Source organism: Fusarium proliferatum (assembly GCF_900067095.1).
Source record: "Fusarium proliferatum ET1 genome assembly, contig: FPRO_scaffold003, whole genome shotgun sequence".
Taxonomy (NCBI): Eukaryota; Fungi; Ascomycota; class Sordariomycetes; order Hypocreales; family Nectriaceae; genus Fusarium; species Fusarium proliferatum.
Genome location: NW_022194792.1, coordinates 669,759 through 687,719, shown reverse-complemented (window position 1 = coordinate 687,719; position 17,961 = coordinate 669,759). Strand labels below are relative to the sequence as shown.

Genomic DNA, 17,961 nt, shown 5'->3' with positions numbered 1-17,961 from the left:
GACGTAGCAGATATCTGCCGTTGCCCTTTTCTCCAATTAGCAAATTGCTGAGAGACGGAGTTTTCCATATCATGGCGCTTTGACTGCCGTCACATGCTGGGTGGCGTCACTGCTTCGTGGATGTTCCCGTGCACTAAGAAGAACCTCTCAATATTTAACAGTTGAACAAGCCAGCTTCAATCGATCATCTCAGAATCTTCAATTCTCATCAAATATCACACGAAAGGCCAATCGCTAACATGGGCAGTCTCGATAACTCCATTCCTCCATTCCCCGATGATGTGCCTATAGTGCCGATCGCCCGGATCTCACACTCCAAGCTGAAATGCTCAGATGAAAATGAGATGATCAAAGTCCTCAACGCTTCTCAGTCAAACGGATTCTGCTATCTTGATCTCACCGATAACTCCGCGGGACAATCCCTTCTGAAAGACACAGAAGATGTCCTCGCCATCTCACAACAAGCACTCAACATTCCCCTCGACCAAAAGATGGAATGCGTCGCAGAGCGGGGCAAGGAAATGTTCGGCTACAAACCTGCTGGGGCAGTGAAGCAGACTGATAAAGATGCACGACCCGATACAACAGAGTTCTTCAACGTGAGCAAAGATCACTTACTGGGAAACTCTGAGTCACAAAATTATCCTGCAGAGATCACCGATCAGTGGACGGATTTGGCGAGGTTTGCTCAGAATTGTCACTCTTTGGGACTTATGTTCCTTCGCATCTTGGCGCAGCAACTCGACCTACCGTCTGACGAGTTTACGAAAAGGAACAAGATTTCATCGGTGTCCGGAGATCATATCAGAATGACCAGGATGCCGGGTTGCGACTCTGTAGATGGTATGAGAATTGGTCTTGCCTCCCATACCGACTTTGGCAGCATCACCGTATTGTTTAATTGGGTTGGCGGCTTACAGATACAATCTCACGATCCTGCCAAACAGGGTGAGTGGGCCTTTGTCAAACCTTTACCTGGACACGATATCATCAATCTCGGCGATGCGATGGTCAAATTTAGTAATGGGCGGCTCAAGTCTGGTAAACACCGTGTTGTTCCGTTGCCGGGCGCGCAAGGTAGAGTAGATCGTTATAGCCTTGTGTATTTCGTCAGACCAGCCGATGATGTTCTGATGCAGCCGGTTGAGCAGTACAAAAATGAACCTGTAGTCACTGTAGGTGGTAAGGTTGGCGAGGACAAGGTGTATACAGCTGGTGAATGGTTAGCACACAGATTGAAACAGATGTCAAAGTAGTACTAGATCAGTCTCAAATGTACATTCTACCACTGGTCTCTATATAAATACTCAGACGCAAGCATCCTTTTTACTGCTAATACAGATCTATCGATGTGGAGGGTTTCTTGGTATATATCCAGATACCTTGATAGCATCACGTTGTGCTAGATATCGGCTTCACTACTCTTCAATCAATGTCGACTGTCAGATCGTCGAATCGATTGACAACCTCGTCGATGAGCAAATCAAGGAATAGCTGTTCAAGGAGTTTTGTTTCACCGGGACTCGAAGTTACCTTTGTAAAGCTTGCGAAGATCAATAAAGTTGAGAGGAAGGAAAAATGATCATATTGGAGGTCGAAGTCGATGATTTTGAGTTTTGGACTTGTTACCCTGATGGTTCTGATTATGGCAAGGAATCAGCCACTTGACGTTTATAGAAAATATCTAGCCCGATTCTAGGACTTTTTTCGTGACTTATTTCAGGTAATCCAGATGGCGGTGAGTTACTCTCCCGACTTTGCCGTGTTATGCATGTTGGTTGTGTTGGTTCTATATTTACTAACCCAACAATGGACATCTAGTCCCAGAGCGCTATTTACTGCATCTACCGCCGATGATTCCGAGCAAGCCGTCTTAGCCGGGCACAACGTGCAAACCAAAAGATACCGTATCATGAAGATATGACTCAGAGCCAGGCAGAGAACGAACAGTCATGTTCCTCGAAGCGACCGAGTAAATCAGATTTCAGCCGTCCTCGGGGATATGCTTCCCAGTAAGGTCTTCGGTGTCGACCCGCAAGATAATCTCAATTACCTCAGGATGGCCATCGGAGCTGCTGTTGTTAGCCCTGTAAAAAGCGACAGCTTCAGCGTAGAACTCGGATGAGTATTTTTTGTAACCCATCGCATCTTCAGTGATCCTCTCAACAATGGTCTTCCCTCTGCACAACCCATCAACTACCTGCCCAAGCATTTGATATCGCGCCCAGATTGCGTCGCCAAATCTTGACTCGCGAATTGATTTCACATATGAGCTTGCCCAGGGCTCGAAGACAGGAGTTCCCTCGGTTGGATGGAGGACTTCGCTAATTGGGAGATCGAGGAATAGTTGCTCCACCAACTTCGTATCTTGTACGCTCATGTCCATCTACAATCTTAGCATTTTATTTTTGTATTACAAATACAAGGGGAAGAAATACTGCAAATTGGGGCAGCAACCTTTCTTGAACTGTAATTATTATCTTGCTTCAGCGGTCTGTTAATACACTTGAAAGACGTTCACAATTTTCCAGAATGAGAGAAAAAGGTTTAGAAATATTGCAGGCAGCGTTAATAAACTCACAGACTAGAGTGGGGTTCTACATCCAGATTTATGCAATAAAGCCAATGTTCTGTTATTATGTTCACGGGCCAGGGTTGGTTGACAAAAGCTTCAACACTAAGCGACAGGCTATCCGTAATCAGAACGGTGACCCCCTTCTCACAATGACCGCAAGCCACCTTCAAGGTACGGAATGGGCTGCAGGTGTGCGGGCGACCTGGGTCCTCGGATGCCCAACCACCTCGAAGCTTGATCAACTCTGGTGAGATAGACTCTGATCCGTCGATTTCCACGATAGAATCCCATTCGGCCATAGCGTTTAATCCTCGTTGTGGTGTCATATGACAGCCTCCTTGTAGCCGGATGTTCTGAATGACGTCCTTTAGCTTTGTCTTGTACAAATATCCACTCGGATGAAAGACGAATTGGTCGCCGCCAGAATGCCCTCTCCAAAAGATGATAATCACAGTCATCCCCCCCGGAAGCTTTGTAGCAAACGCTTGGGGACCTTGGCCTTCAACGCAAGGTCTAGAGTGATCCTCGTGATCGCAGCTCCCCAGAAATATCCGGTCTTCGCCATGCTGTCCGCCGTCGATACGGCCTTTTATATCGTCATAGGTTAGTGTCTTGTGACTGCACAATCGGATATGGCCTTGCCTCCCAATGCAGACTCCCTTGGGCATTGCGAGTTGCCATCTGTTAAAACACGCGTTAGGATGCTCAACGCCACAGGGGTCGCACTTCGACCATGACCATGTGTAGGAGTCAAGCGCTTGGAATTTGCAAGTGACAGAATTGGTCCTCGAGTTTCTCCACTTCCGGCAGCTTTTGCACGCGTAGTCCCTTCTAATCAGCTTCCCAACCTCAGCCTTCAACCACGGGAATGGTAAGCTGTACTCAAAGCAATGACGTACCCGCCATGGATCTCTTGAGGAATTCGAATAATCTTCATAACCTCCAGAGCACCACTGGCAGCAGAGGTGGGTTGAGAAATAGTGCTGTTGGAACTCAGCGCCTTGCATCAGGCGCCGGAACCTTCTAGTGACCTGCTGCAAGGCAAAGAAAGCAAGGCCGCTCTCGCTATCCCCGTGTGAGAGGTAGGAGATTATCATCAGCAACAATTCATCGGGGAGTCTTTGCAGTCTAGAAGGCTCGGGAGATCTAGGGCCAATGTGATCGTGGATAAGCTCTGTGCGATGAGGGAGCCCGTTGCCAAGCGTTGAAGAAGGTGGCGTCTTCCAGAGACTTTCCTCAATTGCAGATCCCTTGCCCCTCGCTTCGTCGTCCGCCTTTCTCATGGCGTTTTCATATCCTAGATGATCTTGATCAGTAATTTGAACTGTTTTGTGATAAGTTCTTCGTACTTTTTCCAATGTCGGTGTATCCCCGCCAGTTGGTTGGGTGATATATCACTACGATAGTTGTCAGTTACAACATTACTAAACAACGCTTGCTCTCGTATTACACCCCAGCCATAACAAGACCAAGATAAATAATGCGATGAATGTCACGAAAAGAAGATTAAGATACGGATTAGCCGTGGGCCACATGGCGTAATTGAATCGGAAAGTGAAGTATCTGTAGGAGAAACAAAGAAAGACGCAGGACAAGGGCTAAACATTGTTATTAGAGCAGGACATATTTACTTACTTACTTACTTACTTTATAACCAGGAAGTTAAAACTGTCTTAAAAGTACATTTCTATGGGTGCTAAAAGGTAAGATTTAGGGAACTCAAAGACAGACATGGCAGGGTAAGGCGGGTAATACTACCAGCGCCTAGTAGGTCTACCAACTTAAAATAGAATTCCTAGGGATACACTGCAAGGAGACTGCCAGCTGCATGAACAATATTCTAATACGATCCTCTTAACTTATTCTAATCAGGTTTGACTCAACATGCAGAGGAGACATCCTCTATCTCTTGCCAGATCTAGGATGCACCTATTCACAAAGAAAGTGTGAATTTATTATTAGTCAGCGGGTTTAGCTCAGTTGGGAGAGCGTCAGACTGAAGTCAAACTTCACTCCATTGGTATCTGAAGGTCGTGTGTTCGATCCACACAAACCGCAAGTCTTTTTGTTTTGCTTATCTTGAATTCTGTCTAATAACTTCGACATTTTGCCACAATGCCTGACCAATTGCTACAGCGTATAGTTGATATCATGAAAACCTAAAGGATGACTTAGCTCATTTGCCCACCATCACTAGGTGCGAGAATTGGCCATCCCACAATCAGATAGGAAGACGAGGTTCAATTGGTCTATTTTACCAAGACTTGCAGCAAACTATCAATTGCCTTTACCATTCCGGGCCTGTGAGCCCACTTGATACGGCGCACTATTGATGGAACTGCGCACACGGAGTAAGAAAACTGACGACAGCGAATCGTGGTGCCAGAAATACTAGTCCAAAGTACCGCTGAGTTCACACCAGACATATCTTCATCTTTTTGTCACACGGGGGTTGCTTTTCTTTGTCTCCATGCAAGGCCTGCAATCGGGTAAATTGTGGCTTGCTGAAATCTGTCGGGTGGTGACAACAAGCAGCCAGGAGCTGACAACTGCGCGAAAATTACCAGCTTGTTCCCTCTGGCATCGGGTCAAATTCCAGTTCTCTGGACTGAGTTCTGTCTGCTGATTTAAGTTCTCAGTCACTCGAACTTCTACCTGTCTATGAGAACTATGATTACCACTATTGACAAACTCCCTAGAGAGACTCTCTTCTCCATTGCAAGCGTGGGTGCAAAAGTCAGAGATGCCATCTCTAAATCGCTCTCCATCGGTCCCGAGCAATACCTCACCATCACCGTCCCTGGTACTAAGATTGATCTGACGGACTCGGACCACAACCGGTCATTTCTATACGATGATTCCAAGCATGGTCTTCCCCCAGCAAATGTTAGACAAGCTGAGGCCAGCTTAGTTGACGGAATGATGCCGATAGCCAAATGCGCAGTATGCCGGGCCCCGTGTTAAACAAATTCCAATGCTAACAAATCACAGGTCGGCAACGAGAGGAAGAGCGTTGCACGTAGTTATGCTCGCGCCATTGACAATTTAATTCCCGCAAGCCCGACATTCGCTCCCAGCCCAGGCATCCCCAGCCAGGGAAAGATGGACTACGCAAAGTCGATGGAGTTCCTCAAGCAGAAAGTCCATGGAACCTCAAAGACTATCATGGAGGTTTACCGGGATAAGGAGATGACGTGGAACAAACAGCGAGAAATCTGGGAGAGGGAAAAGCTCAAGGCTATTCGTGAGGCTCAAGAGGCTTTTGAGGACGGGACCAAGGACTACGCCGAGAAGCGACAAAAATATGTCGAGAATTGGTTCAAGCGCGATGGCAAGAGCTACAAGGATGCTATTCAAGCTGCATGGATGGATTGGGTTGATACTGGAAAGAAATATTCCGTCGAGTTTGCGTTTGGCATCTTCCAGCTGGATTCTATGGCGCTCGTCGAGGGCAGTAAGGAGGCGATGAGGAACTCTGCGATGGACAATCCCAGTGGCGATGGAGAGGTTTATGGGGTCAGTCTCACACCTAAAGCTTGGGCCACATTCTGTAAGGTCAAGGCCGAGGAGTGGCATCAGCAAAATGCACCAAGGCCACTGAACAGCAGTGATAGGTCTGCATGGAGCAGCATCACACTGTCCTACTCTGCATCAGATATTCAGTCTCACGGAAGTGGAGCCACTAGCTTTGGTCTCTGGGCCTTGGGTGGTGTAGACTTGCATCAGGAGCTGCACCAAGATATGAGATCTTGCGATATTAGCATTTCATTTTCTGCCCTTGTCGTAGACATTAGCCGCCCGTGGTTACACGGCGAGCTCTTCAGCGACATTGATCTCGACGTTCAGAGAGGAGTCGAAATCAGCCCTGGCCCAAGCCGCATTCACGAGATGATCAAGGACGGAGAAGACGTAAAGAGCGGCGGATGGGCCTTCCCAGCTTATCCGACCTCTTTTATTATTGCTTCTGATACAACGATTGAATTTAAGGGTGAAGCAAAGGCTATAGAGGAATTTTGGGAGCGCGGTAGTGAAGTGGTTGGGTATGGGCCTTGGTCAGTGTCGGGCAGTGCTGCGGCCGCGCAGACCAGAGTTGAATCAACTTCAACTGGTTGCAAGATCAGTCTTGGGGCACCGCAGATTATTGGCTGGGTTAACCAAACTGTGCCATCTCTGCCTCGATCATAATGGCTAGCGTTTTAACAACAAATTAAATACTCTCAAGTAAACCTCTTTTTTTGCGTACCTCCTTGATCAGGAAACTCAGGGGAGTAGATGAGTCGATGAGTCGATGTATCTGCTGCGAGACTACCTAGGTACCTTAGGATAAGCCTCCAATTTCTTATACAGTCACTAATGCAGCAGTCTTGGGTCGTTCTTTCTGTGCAACCGCTTTCTCGCTCCCTCGAGGCCCCGCTTTTCTGATTGTTTTTCTGCTACACAGGGCAGGAGCATACAACCTGGACCTTGCAGCCTTCGCCTTCTGATGGCCATCTTCATCAATTCATTTCAACACGACTTCTCTTCTGGCAATATGAAGAGAATCACGAGAGCCTCTCGAGCTGCCGCGATGAATTCCCCGTCGACCGAAGAGCAGCGACCGCGACGACAGCTCATCACGTCCATCGTTCAGCCTGCAGTTGCACCCATTCAGCAAACGCCTCCTCAGCAAGTACCTGCGCGACGAGCTGCACCGCCCGCCTCCGATATCGTCAGTTCCCCATGACTATCATGCCCTTCCTTCTTCTAAGAAGCTAACAAATCGCAGAAGATTCAGTTCCTAGCCTTTTACCTCCAAGGTTGCAGGACACCCCAACAAACGTCGGAAAAGTTCACTCGCGGGCTCCAGATGGTAACAGATAGCACGGCGGAAATGGCATCTGTTCTTTCATACATGACCAAGAACTGCTGGGACCGCGGAGTGCTTTATCAGGAAGCTGTGAGGGAAACAGCACGGGTCCAGAGCGGCTACTGGGATGGCTATTTCAGGATGGTTGCGGCCGACACTCAGTGGTTGACCAACAACTGGGGTGGTCCAAACTGGCTTCCTGCGGATATTCGGGCAGAGCTTGAAAAGGCGTTTGGTACTCCAGTGCCCTCGTCTTACGTGAGAAGCTTGGTTTCAATCACGCAGGCTGCACAGACCAAAGGGATCGGCCTTGACTCTCTCTGGGCTGAAGACGGCGCCCTCAGAACAGCAGTGGGCGATGGCGGTCGGCCATGTCTCTCCAGCTCACTGGAGCAGAACATCATCGACCAGATCAATAACGAGGCATCTAGCATAATCTCAGAAGCTTCTCATCAAGGACGACAAACCTCGACTGCTGTTCGTCTCGACAGTGGAAGCGAAAAGCCCAACGACATCAAGGTTGAGATGAGCGAACCAAACAAGCCTGCACCCATTCAAACAGATCCTAGCCATGAAGATCCTACCTCAAATGACAACGATAATCTTCCAGCAACCGTGGATGTGCCTACCGCTCACGACCATGTAGCACAGACGCAGTCCCAGCCCACAAACGACGGAGCGCAATCCGCTCCTCCAGTGACCAGAAAGCGGACTTTCGAGCAGATGAACAGCACAGCGAACTCGATGTATGACAAGTACAAGACACTCATGACGACCTTCAAAGCAGAAGGAATTGCTCAGCTTCGAGCGGAAGCAATCGAGAAGCTAGAACGAGCGGAATCCGAAAAAGCGGCCACAGACCACGCACTGGTAACCCTGAGAGCGAGAGAAGACCAACTCCAACAATTCCGCGACCACAGCAAGCGATTGATCCATACCACGAGCAGTGGACTGCGAGAACAGGCCAATCATGATGTCATGGCCGGGGCGCTGGCGAACATGGGAGAAGTGTACTTCAACGGCGTGAACAGACTACTCGATTCTTTCCTCCCGATGTCTTCTGGCTCTTTGGATGGAGGTACGATCGAAGACCTGCAGGCACGACAGACCGAAGCGGTCGACAAGGTCGACAAAGCAAAGAAGCGCATCCGGGTGCTGGATCACATGGAAAAGGCACGAGCGGTACATGAGAACTACACCGAGATGATGGAATTGCGACAAACCATGCGTACCTTCTGGATGCAGACAGGTGAGCGCGTCAAGGGTTTGGAGATGGCGTGCGTCGCTGCGTTCAGTCATGCCGAGGAGGAAGACTAGGATTCTATTCTCGCATCTCAGAACGAGTAATGGAGGAGACGCTTCTGAAGTTGAGCAAGTATATTTGGGGATTTTCCTGTTTTGATATGGCTGTGTTTCAGTGCTCTTATATGTAAAATAGGTTCAGAGTCAAGGTGCTGATGGATGGTCAGACCATCGTGTTGAGATTTGGCGCCGGGGAATGAGTCACCCCGCATTCTCACAATGAGGTGCAGCGATCTTCAATTATGCTTCTATCGCCATACAAATAAACGTCCTGTTCTTTCATACAACTCTCGGTATCTATGAGCAAACAACATGTCATCCGAATCACGGCCGGTAACACCGCCGCATCACCCAAACTTTGGTGTGCGAATGTCTAGTGAGAGCATCAAGCGTTCGGTGCGCCACGTGCTGCCCGACACTGCCCGCATAGAAGTGGAGGCTCTTCCATCTTTGAAGTCGTTCAATAACCGAGTTTATTATCTTGAATGCCACAAAGAAGCTCAGATTGGTAACAATGAAGCCCATGTCGATGAACTTGTTCTCAAAATCAATGGTCGAGGGTTTGGGTCAGAAAAGGTTCAAAATGAGGTTTCTTGTCTCCGCCTGCTGGAGCACTTTTGCCCTGAGATTCCGGCGCCTCGTGCGATAGCTTGGTCTCAGGATGGATTTACTATCGACACCAAGGACGCGCCGCACAGCGAGATGAAACTCAGTGCTCTGGATGAGACCTCGAGCGGTTGGATATTGATGACGAAAGTTCCCGGGACGCCCATCGAATTATCTGCGCTCAGCAACGACGACAGGTTTCAGTTGGCAACACAGTTGGCAGATCATGTTACCAATTGGCGGCGAAACATCCCTCCTCAGAACTTTGCCGGCAACATGTTCTTTCAGCAAATGGCCTCCCAGCCTGACATCAGGATCCCAGGCTCGAATCCCGATAGCGAAATGCAGCTTTTTATTAGAGGCATGCTTGGAGAAGAGCTCCATTCTCAAGATGGTATCGCTTCCCTTTCGGAATACTACAGACTCAGAGTTGAGAACAAGATGAGGACTTTGGAGACAAACAAGACTTTCGCACCAAATAGAGATCTCGTACAGCCTTTGGATGCATTCCTACGGCAAGGTTTCCCTGCTATCAAGGCGTTGAATACCAAAGAAGACTCGTTTGTATTCACCCACTACGACCTATCCCCACGAAACATTCTTGTATCTGGCCAGCCTCCTCAAATTACCGGCATCGTGGACTTTGAATTCTCAGGCTTCTTTCCGCCGCTCGATGAATACCTGAATGACTGCATTGCCAACAATGGCGACTGGCACAAAGATATGTACGAGGTCTACCTGAAGCGACTAGAATGCAATGGTATACCAACACCCTTGGAGGGAATAAAGAAAGAGGATTGGGAACGGATGGCGTCGTTGGAAGAATTGGTTGAAAAGATTGCTCCTTGGTGGTTGCCTGGTGAGTTTCAAGGTGAACAGCTGGAACAAGAGTTGAACAAGGTCAAGTCACGAGTAGGTGAGATATTGGAGGAATTGGGAAAGTGAACATAGGCTAGGCCGAGAAATTATATCCGTAAATAAGACTCTGGTCAAGAAAGCCTACATGCTGTGATAGACATATTGTGTAAGCAGAAGCTTCGTGTTGAGAGGTTGGAGATCAATTCACAATAACAGATCTTTCAGTTCTGCCCGGTTCAACTCTTTAGCATCTTGCCGTAGGTCTTGCCTTTTGAAGTAGCAAAGAAACGTTAACTATATCTTATTTACTAGAGATCGTTTTCACCAATCTCTTTGTCAGGTATCCATCTCGCTCATTTCGAATACGCCTTCGATTCGCAGAGGGCCTTCACTTTGCCATGAAGAGCCCACTCCTCATGCTCGCCGCCCTTGTGGCCTCTTTTGTCTCCCTTTTCTGGAGTGAGAGCAGTGGAGACAGTGTCTCCTCCGCCGGGTGGGGACTCCGAGTTCGCCATTGCCAACTGTATCATGTCTCAGTATATGCTTGGCCCGTTGGAAGACCTTTCCGCCTACGGTAGCATGACGTCCCCAGATTCCTCAACTAGCAGAACCAGTACTCAACAAGATCTCTATCTTACGGATGACAGCGACTTCGAACTCGAACGAGATAGCCCCGTGCAGCCTTTCAAGGAACAAGTTGACGAGCTGCTTGCGATTTTGCGAGTTTTCCGGTCGTTCATCACGCCTTCATCTCCCGGCACTGGGCGAGTCATTATCGCCATTTCACTCTTCTCTCTCTTGCAGGAACGTATCGGCGCTGCCGGTACTCTTTCTGGAGGCTTTCTGGAGGCTTTGCCGCCCGATTCCGCCATGAAATCGATGTGGAAAGCCCAACTCGTACTTTCTAGCAGAGATACGGGTTTCAGCCTATCCCCATTTGCTGCAACCCCCGGGTTGTTGTTTTTGCACTTCTTTCTCTGGCTCGTGGATTGCTTCTTGGGTATAGTTGTCAATTCAGAGGCGGGTTTTGTGGCCTTCTTCTTCGAAATTATCAACCTGGTTGCGTCCTGCGTCCGACTGCTCTATCAATTCGTTATATGCCTCGTCTCTCTCGTCATGTGCTTCGTCTACTTCCCCTTGATGGCTATAGCTTTGCTGTGTGCCTACTTGGTTGGCCTACTCGGATTTATTCTTTCGCCCTTCCGCACCAAGGACGAGAAGACATTGCAGGAGAAGTATAAGGCTTCACTGCGTCATCTACAAGATCAACGTTATACTCATGTGAGGTGCGTGGCGGTCTATCCACTTGAGCGAGGCGCGTGATGTGAGCCATCAGCTATGGGGTCTATCCACTCAAAGTAACGCTCTTATCAAATATTTAGTAAAGTCTTAGGTAAATTTAGGATAATTTAGGGTAGTTTGGGATAACTTCATGTAGACTTTAGTGTAGGATAAGTGGACTTTAGACTAGGTACCCACTTTGTCTCGGATAGCAGTCAATACCAGGTATGGTCGCGCGACCTCATGATCTCCTTTACACATGAGGCATCTCGGTGAGATCTATACCGAGCTAACCAGTTGATCTTCAGAGCATTTGTGGGGTGGCCGCCCTCAAGAGTAAGCAGCAAGATGATCCTCCGCGTGTGTATGCATGGTTGAGGCGTGAGATAATCCTCCTATCAGGCGTGGGTATTCCAGAACAGTGATTTGCCACGAAATTCCGATTACGAGTAGAATAAGAACGCTATGCCCATCAGTTCCTCAGAAAGGTCAACTTGTGGTGTTGAGGCTTTGAGACGGTAATACTCAGATATGACGCATACCTTGTGTCTCTTCTACCTGCTGGCCTTCCTTTCCATTAGCTTTTCGAATGCTTGTAAAAATGACGAAGACTGCAGTCTGAACGGAATATGTTCGAGATGGAAAAAGACCTGCCGTTGTGATCCAGGCTGGATTGGGAGCGATTGCGGCCGTCTTGATCTTGCCCCAGCAACACGATACACTGGCTACAACCATACATACGAGCCTCCAAGTCGCGAGGATTTCGGCATCTGGCCAAATGCCTCTTGGGGAGGCCGAATTGTTCAAGATCGTGACAACAAGCAACTATTCCATCTATTCACAGTGCAGTTCAGTCACGGATGCGGTCTGAAGGGCTGGCGTCCTCATTCTTACATCATCCGTGCTGAATCGCATAGCGGGCCTCAAGGACCATACAAGTATGCTCAAGATGTATCGAAGAACTTCGCGCATAATCCAGATATCGTCTGGAGCCAGGCTGATAAGAAGTACCTCTTGTACAGCATTGGCGTGGAATATGATAAGAACTTTACGAAGTGCGAAAGCATCAGCTATACCAAATGGCCAAACAACATTTCTGTTTCGGCTGCTGACGACATTCATGGTCCATGGTCGCCATTCAAGATGATCATCGACAGTGACCGTCCAGCAGGTATTCACGCTACCAATCCCTCCGCGTTCCCTCTCTGGATGCGCAACAACCCAACCAGCGAAATAGTCCTCGGGATCAAGGACTATTCAATCTTCACAGCCAAGTCTTGGAATGGTGATTATAAGCTCAAATACCAAGCAACATGGAACGTCACAGAGCAAGAGAATCCAGAATGGACCGAGGACCCATTCGTATGGCGCGACAAGCGAGGCAACTGGCACTCCATAAACCACTGGATGATAGACTATGTTGAGAACGATAAACAGCAATGGCCCCGCGTTGGATCCCATCTATTCTCGAGAAAGCTCACAGAACCATGGCATTTCAAGCTCCAAGAGGCTTTCAGCTCTAATGTCACTTTTACAGATGGATCGTGGCAGGTGTTCAAGAGACGAGAAAGGCCGAAGTTGTTTTTTAGTAATGATGGGGAGATGACGCCGTTGTATTTGACTAATGGGTTGCAGGAGATGAATCAGACCGGTGCTGCCTTTACACTTGTTCAGCCGATTGGTACGAAGTGGAAGAGGTTTGAGAAGGATCTTGGTTTCTGATATCTATAGCGTTTTCTTGTGTCAGACCATGGCCCCATCTTTATTCCTTATCTTATATACATAACTAGAGACTCATATTCCTCTGTCAGCTTTTTTCATCTTCTCATTTGTTCGCGCTTGGATACCCTGCCACGTATTCGTGACTGTTCTCCCCTCCAATGTTAAGAGCTTCTCTTTGGGTAACCTTCGCCTTAGCCATATGCTCTGTTCATTACACCAAGCCCAATTTTTACACGGCATCACCAAATCAAGCATAACCTGGTGCACTCTTCCAATACGCAGCTTAAATCGACTAGGTCAGACTCACTGGAGAGGCCTCCCTCGGGATACTCGGCGAGCTTCAGAAGTCTGCCTATGTCAAATTTTAGGGCATGGTTATGATGGGGCTGTTGAAGGGTTCTCTGTTTGTGAACGCAGCTGATGCTTTGACAGATAGCTGCTTGAACCATTGCTTCTGCTCTTAGACGGAGAGGTTGCGCTCCGTTGCGAGGTACTCGGACCATTGCTCTGGAGTCTTTGAGGTTAACCCCGTGGATCCGCGGTTCATAGGTCTTCCCTCGACTTCGCGAGATCGACCCTCAACACCCCCATGCTCTTGGCCTTTTCAGCCTGTCGCTTGCGGTCCTCTTCTTCGCGGAGGGTTTCGTTCTCAAGAAAGGAATACAGTTGGTCATGGTGGGTGACTGAAGTGGCGGACTGATGGTCGCTCATTGAGTCTAGCATTCGGTGGCAGTTTTCATTTCGTAAACGCGATAGGGGACGAGAGTGTCCGTTGCCTCTTTCATAGTCTTTTTGGTCTCCTCACAAGACCTAGGATTCGGTTTAGAATTAAGGACAGCTCCCTCGATCCGGTGGATGACCTTTCTGGCTGGGTCAGTCTCCTCGTAGAACCGTTCAACATGAGTAGTATTGTGACAAACGATCTCGCTTTCGCGGGGCACTTCGAGCTGAATTTTGAACTCGGAGTAATTCGACTTGATTAAAAAGTAGAGCTTATTTCTCCACTCGTCGTTGATGATCGGCATTACCTCTTCAGCAACACCTTCCTTGATGTATTCCAGCAAGATCTCCGGATCAGCATGCCTTTCGTAAGATCCTTAAACCAGTGGGAATTGTCTCGCTCCCAATCTGCCTCTCGCATTACCTTACTAGAGACGTTAACCTTCTGCTCCGGATACGGATACGGCTGCATTCTGTGATTAGTCCCTGCAACCGACATTGCGCTTGCCAGCACCGGAGTTCGCCTGGCAACGGGAATCCCCTTTCTGTTTCGTGTTGTTGTGATGGGCTCACGAGCTGCTACTCCTCTAGCGAGGGGCTGCCCATCAGTTGGCGGCCAACAATCATCAAGGCGCTGTAGTTACTGTTGCCCTTCCCTTCTATCGCTTCGCCAAGCTTGACTGACGTACGGAGATAAGTCCAATTCGTGCTTATGAATGATGTCGATGGGGTGTCTCCTCGGCTCGCTTCACTTGGGGATTAGGTCTTGTGCCGCGACCAGACACAACAAATAACCTAACAGCAAGGTGACAAAGTAGGGTATCACTAGCCTAAAGACCCACTAAGGCCATTCTAAGTTATCCTAAATTTACCCAAGTCTTCTCATGACTTAGAATAGACGATCTTTGCCTCGCCTAATTGCCAGATCGCTCTCCAAAACCAGGAGCTCAAAACTGTGCAAACATGAGACACAGTATGGGAAGCATCAGAGGGAATGAATCGGCGCAAGCTACTAGTACGCTGTGCCCCTCCGGTTTCTTGTTTCGTGAGCTCTACCGGCAATGGTATGGGGTGGATCCTTCAGACAAGAAGTCAATGGCGTCCGGCCACAATAAAGCTATTCCTTGAACTCAACACCACCGAGGTTTGATCTTCTAGAATGCTCTACTTCAAATTCTTGTTTCATCTTATAGCCCATGCAGATCAGTCAGCCCTAATACAAGCTATTTTGCTTTACCTTCGGTTTTGGTCATGTAAATCTCATGTCCTTGGACGGCCCCCAATCCTCCGCGGGCTTCCCCAATCTCTGAGTGGTCCAGCTCTAAATACCGCACACCCATGTCCCTTGCTGTTGACATCATTGGCAATCCCAGAGCAGATCACTACTGGACTTGTATAAGTGTGTACTTTATGAATCTTATAACCCGATGAATTGTTTGCGACTTTGGTTGCAGATCTGAAGCAGCTGTATGTAGGTTGATCTGATCGACCATTTTCACTTCTCACCGAGATGGTATTTGTAGGTTCAATTGGTATGTCAACAGGCTTAGTCTATATGGCCGTATGTGCAGATATCGTTGCAGTTCAATGCTTGAATAAAACCAATTCTATCTCGCACTGCATACACTCCAGGTCCAAAATGCTAAGATCAGCTACTTGGAAACAGTACGTGAATCCTTTTGGTGTGAAGGAGGATGAACTTGATTTCGCCCTGAACTGGTTTGACCATCGCCCCATCTAACAGCATCGCCACTTTCTAGTGCCCGCTTACTGCCAGTGTATGCAGAACAGTCATGCCATGTCTTGCATATCAGGATCGCAAAGGACTTTAGTAACCATGCAAAATATGCCGGAATTCCGTTCTAGCACAGCCTTCCCTATTCAGGTAGTTCGTAAACTGCACTGCGCTAGTTCCTCCAATAAGTTTAAACATAATGCGAGCGCCTAGAGTCCGAAAGTTTAAAAATCCTTCTAGGCTGACATATGCAATTATGCATATCGGCAGTTGTGCAAGCGCTGTTGATCGCCTGAGGAAATGAGATCACTTCCTTTTGGAGTCGAGATGGATTGTGTTGGTCTGTTCACTGATGTAATTGATGATAGCTTCAATGGGATGATTGTAAAAATTGCTGGAATTGGGGAAATCCTTCGAATAAACAGGTTTTCGAAATGAATTTTCAAGATGTGACCTATTCTGGAATACTATAGTGCTTCTTCAAGTATAAATTGTCGACGGTTCCTCGTTGCTCTCGATGTCACGATCATAACATCTCATCACTTCAACTCGCATACTTCACTTACCATTTTCAACATGCTTCCCAGCTTTCTTCTCGTTGCCCTCGCTGGCTTCTCCGGCGCCTCTCCCACTGGTCTTCTTACCACTTCCCATGATCTACAGGCCAGGGAGATCCACGCTGATGAACTTCATGCTCGCGCCCTCGCTAATCACCCCAAAGACCTCATTATTGACTCAGGGGATCTCGATGACTATATCAAGAAGCACCCCAACTCTGATAGCGTCGTCTATCTGAAGGACAAACAGTCTTTCGTGCCATTGTCAAGCGTCTCGGAAGTCGGAGACAAAGAAGCCAAGGACGACAAGTCCAAACGTCAGTATACTGGCCCTTGCTACGTCTATGACCAATGGCAGGCCCGCGACTCCCAGTCCTACTGGGGTCCGTGGGAGACAGCTTCAGGCTGCCTTTACACCGGCTTGAGTGAGGGATCAGGTACCCGAACTATAAGCTGGTCCAAATCGGTCTCTGTTGAAGTCTCGGGTGGCTTAGATTGGAACCCTATCAAGGATGTCTTGGGTGTGTCTCTTGGTCTTGCTGTTACGAACACCTGGACTGATGGTGGTAAGATCGACTGCAACATCCCTGCTGGATCAGTCGGTCAGATCTGGGCCCAGAAATATCTGGGAGAAGGTATGTATACGCTCTTGGTTCCTTTGAGAATTGACTAACTAGAATAGCGCACATGTGGAAGAGAATGTGCCAGTCATGCGGAGCCTCTGGTCAAAAGTGTCTTGGTGACTGGGAAGAAGCCGGGTTCGTCAAAGCCCCAACTGATGGGTATGTTAAACCTAGATTCATATGAAGCAAAAGACTAACAAGTTCCAGTTCGGATCCTGGCAAGAACCTGAACACAGGCTGCAGCACTGGCAATGAGAACGTCAAGTGCTAGAGCTGGGTGTCCATGTGATGTATTCTTTGACAGTCTTGACTGAAGAACGGTCGCTTTCAAGATCCAGCAGAAGTTTGGCGATAAGTCACATCGTTATTCCAACTCACAAGGTTCTTGTTCGTATTGCAGATGGGAATGCCACTCCTTAGGTGTAGTTCTTGTCTACCTCTAATATTAAACAGTCTTTTGATCAAAGTTATGAGCAATAATTTACCAACATCTCGCTGGGAGTTGTAGGCTCTGACCTAACATCGTACTGCACTCTCTCTCCTATCTGAAGGAATAATGATCGAGAGACTACGGTACAACCTCTTTTCCCAGCAGCATGTCCCAGGTCGGCTTGGGCAACAACATATCTTCTCCATGTAAATATCGTCCAGCCGCTGTTTTGTTCGCGACATACTCACGGGCAACAGGCTCAATCTTTGCCCAATCCAGTTCCGCAGTCCCAACAGCTCCGCCATCCTGAGCAGTTCTTGACAAAACATCAGCGACCCAGGTGCGACATTGCCAATTAGGATCGTTTTGCACGACTGGCGTGTTGCGAATGATCTCCACGATCCGGTCCTCATCTTCGATCTTGGCGATCATGATGCGGGCGAGGAGTCTGGTCGTGCTTCGGACATTTGGAAGAGACATTTCCTCGTAAACCTAGCCGCCACCTGGGAGATTCTTGACATGGTAGCGCATGCCGGGTACTTCAGTGTCTGGCTCGTTTTTAGGGCCGATGAGAAACCCCCAATGATAGCTAGTTATTGTATTAGACTCGAGTCGCGACTTGAGAACGATGAAAGTTGGGGGTAGTTACCGACGCTCTTCATTGTTAACGACTCCACTGGGGTATAAGGCGACGTAGAGTCGTTTC

The 17,961-nt window shown here is 48.2% G+C and overlaps 8 protein-coding genes and 1 non-coding gene across 9 annotated transcripts; 7 read left to right on the top strand and 2 right to left on the bottom strand.

Annotated features, from left to right (window-relative positions):
* Positions 1 to 239: 239 nt before the first annotated feature.
* On the top strand, positions 240 to 1,256 carry FPRO_06940 (uncharacterized protein; the record flags this gene model as incomplete). Its single annotated transcript, XM_031228091.1, has 1 exon — positions 240 to 1,256. The coding sequence occupies one exon, from the start codon at positions 240 to 242 to the stop codon at positions 1,254 to 1,256; it is 1,017 nt and encodes a 338-aa protein (XP_031078462.1).
* A 728-nt stretch (positions 1,257 to 1,984) lies between these two features.
* FPRO_06941 (uncharacterized protein) lies at positions 1,985 to 3,858 on the bottom strand (the record flags this gene model as incomplete). The annotated part of the gene is made up of 3 exons (XM_031228090.1): positions 1,985 to 2,386; positions 2,458 to 2,494; positions 2,582 to 3,858. 3 exons carry the CDS (start codon positions 3,856 to 3,858, stop codon positions 1,985 to 1,987), a joined length of 1,716 nt encoding a protein of 571 aa, XP_031078461.1.
* Positions 3,859 to 4,540: 682 nt separating this feature from the next.
* tRNA lies at positions 4,541 to 4,633 on the top strand. The gene is made up of 2 exons: positions 4,541 to 4,577; positions 4,598 to 4,633. It is a non-coding gene; the product is annotated as a tRNA-Phe (tRNA).
* A 612-nt stretch (positions 4,634 to 5,245) lies between these two features.
* On the top strand, positions 5,246 to 6,760 carry FPRO_06942 (uncharacterized protein; the record flags this gene model as incomplete). The annotated part of the gene is made up of 2 exons (XM_031228089.1): positions 5,246 to 5,518; positions 5,567 to 6,760. The coding sequence occupies 2 exons, from the start codon at positions 5,246 to 5,248 to the stop codon at positions 6,758 to 6,760; spliced, it is 1,467 nt and encodes a 488-aa protein (XP_031078460.1).
* Positions 6,761 to 7,142: 382 nt separating this feature from the next.
* On the top strand, positions 7,143 to 8,738 carry FPRO_06943 (uncharacterized protein; the record flags this gene model as incomplete). Its single annotated transcript, XM_031228088.1, has 2 exons — positions 7,143 to 7,283; positions 7,341 to 8,738. 2 exons carry the CDS (start codon positions 7,143 to 7,145, stop codon positions 8,736 to 8,738), a joined length of 1,539 nt encoding a protein of 512 aa, XP_031078459.1.
* Positions 8,739 to 9,035: 297 nt separating this feature from the next.
* On the top strand, positions 9,036 to 10,274 carry FPRO_06944 (uncharacterized protein; the record flags this gene model as incomplete). Its single annotated transcript, XM_031228087.1, has 1 exon — positions 9,036 to 10,274. One exon carries the CDS (start codon positions 9,036 to 9,038, stop codon positions 10,272 to 10,274), a length of 1,239 nt encoding a protein of 412 aa, XP_031078458.1.
* A 1,725-nt stretch (positions 10,275 to 11,999) lies between these two features.
* FPRO_06945 (uncharacterized protein) lies at positions 12,000 to 13,190 on the top strand (the record flags this gene model as incomplete). The annotated part of the gene is made up of 1 exon (XM_031228086.1): positions 12,000 to 13,190. One exon carries the CDS (start codon positions 12,000 to 12,002, stop codon positions 13,188 to 13,190), a length of 1,191 nt encoding a protein of 396 aa, XP_031078457.1.
* Positions 13,191 to 16,221: 3,031 nt separating this feature from the next.
* FPRO_06946 (uncharacterized protein) lies at positions 16,222 to 17,096 on the top strand (the record flags this gene model as incomplete). The annotated part of the gene is made up of 3 exons (XM_031228085.1): positions 16,222 to 16,837; positions 16,885 to 16,984; positions 17,033 to 17,096. 3 exons carry the CDS (start codon positions 16,222 to 16,224, stop codon positions 17,094 to 17,096), a joined length of 780 nt encoding a protein of 259 aa, XP_031078456.1.
* Positions 17,097 to 17,292: 196 nt separating this feature from the next.
* Positions 17,293 to 17,735, bottom strand: FPRO_06947 (uncharacterized protein; the record flags this gene model as incomplete). Its single annotated transcript, XM_031228083.1, has 2 exons — positions 17,293 to 17,452; positions 17,500 to 17,735. 2 exons carry the CDS (start codon positions 17,733 to 17,735, stop codon positions 17,293 to 17,295), a joined length of 396 nt encoding a protein of 131 aa, XP_031078455.1.
* Positions 17,736 to 17,961: the final 226 nt, after the last annotated feature.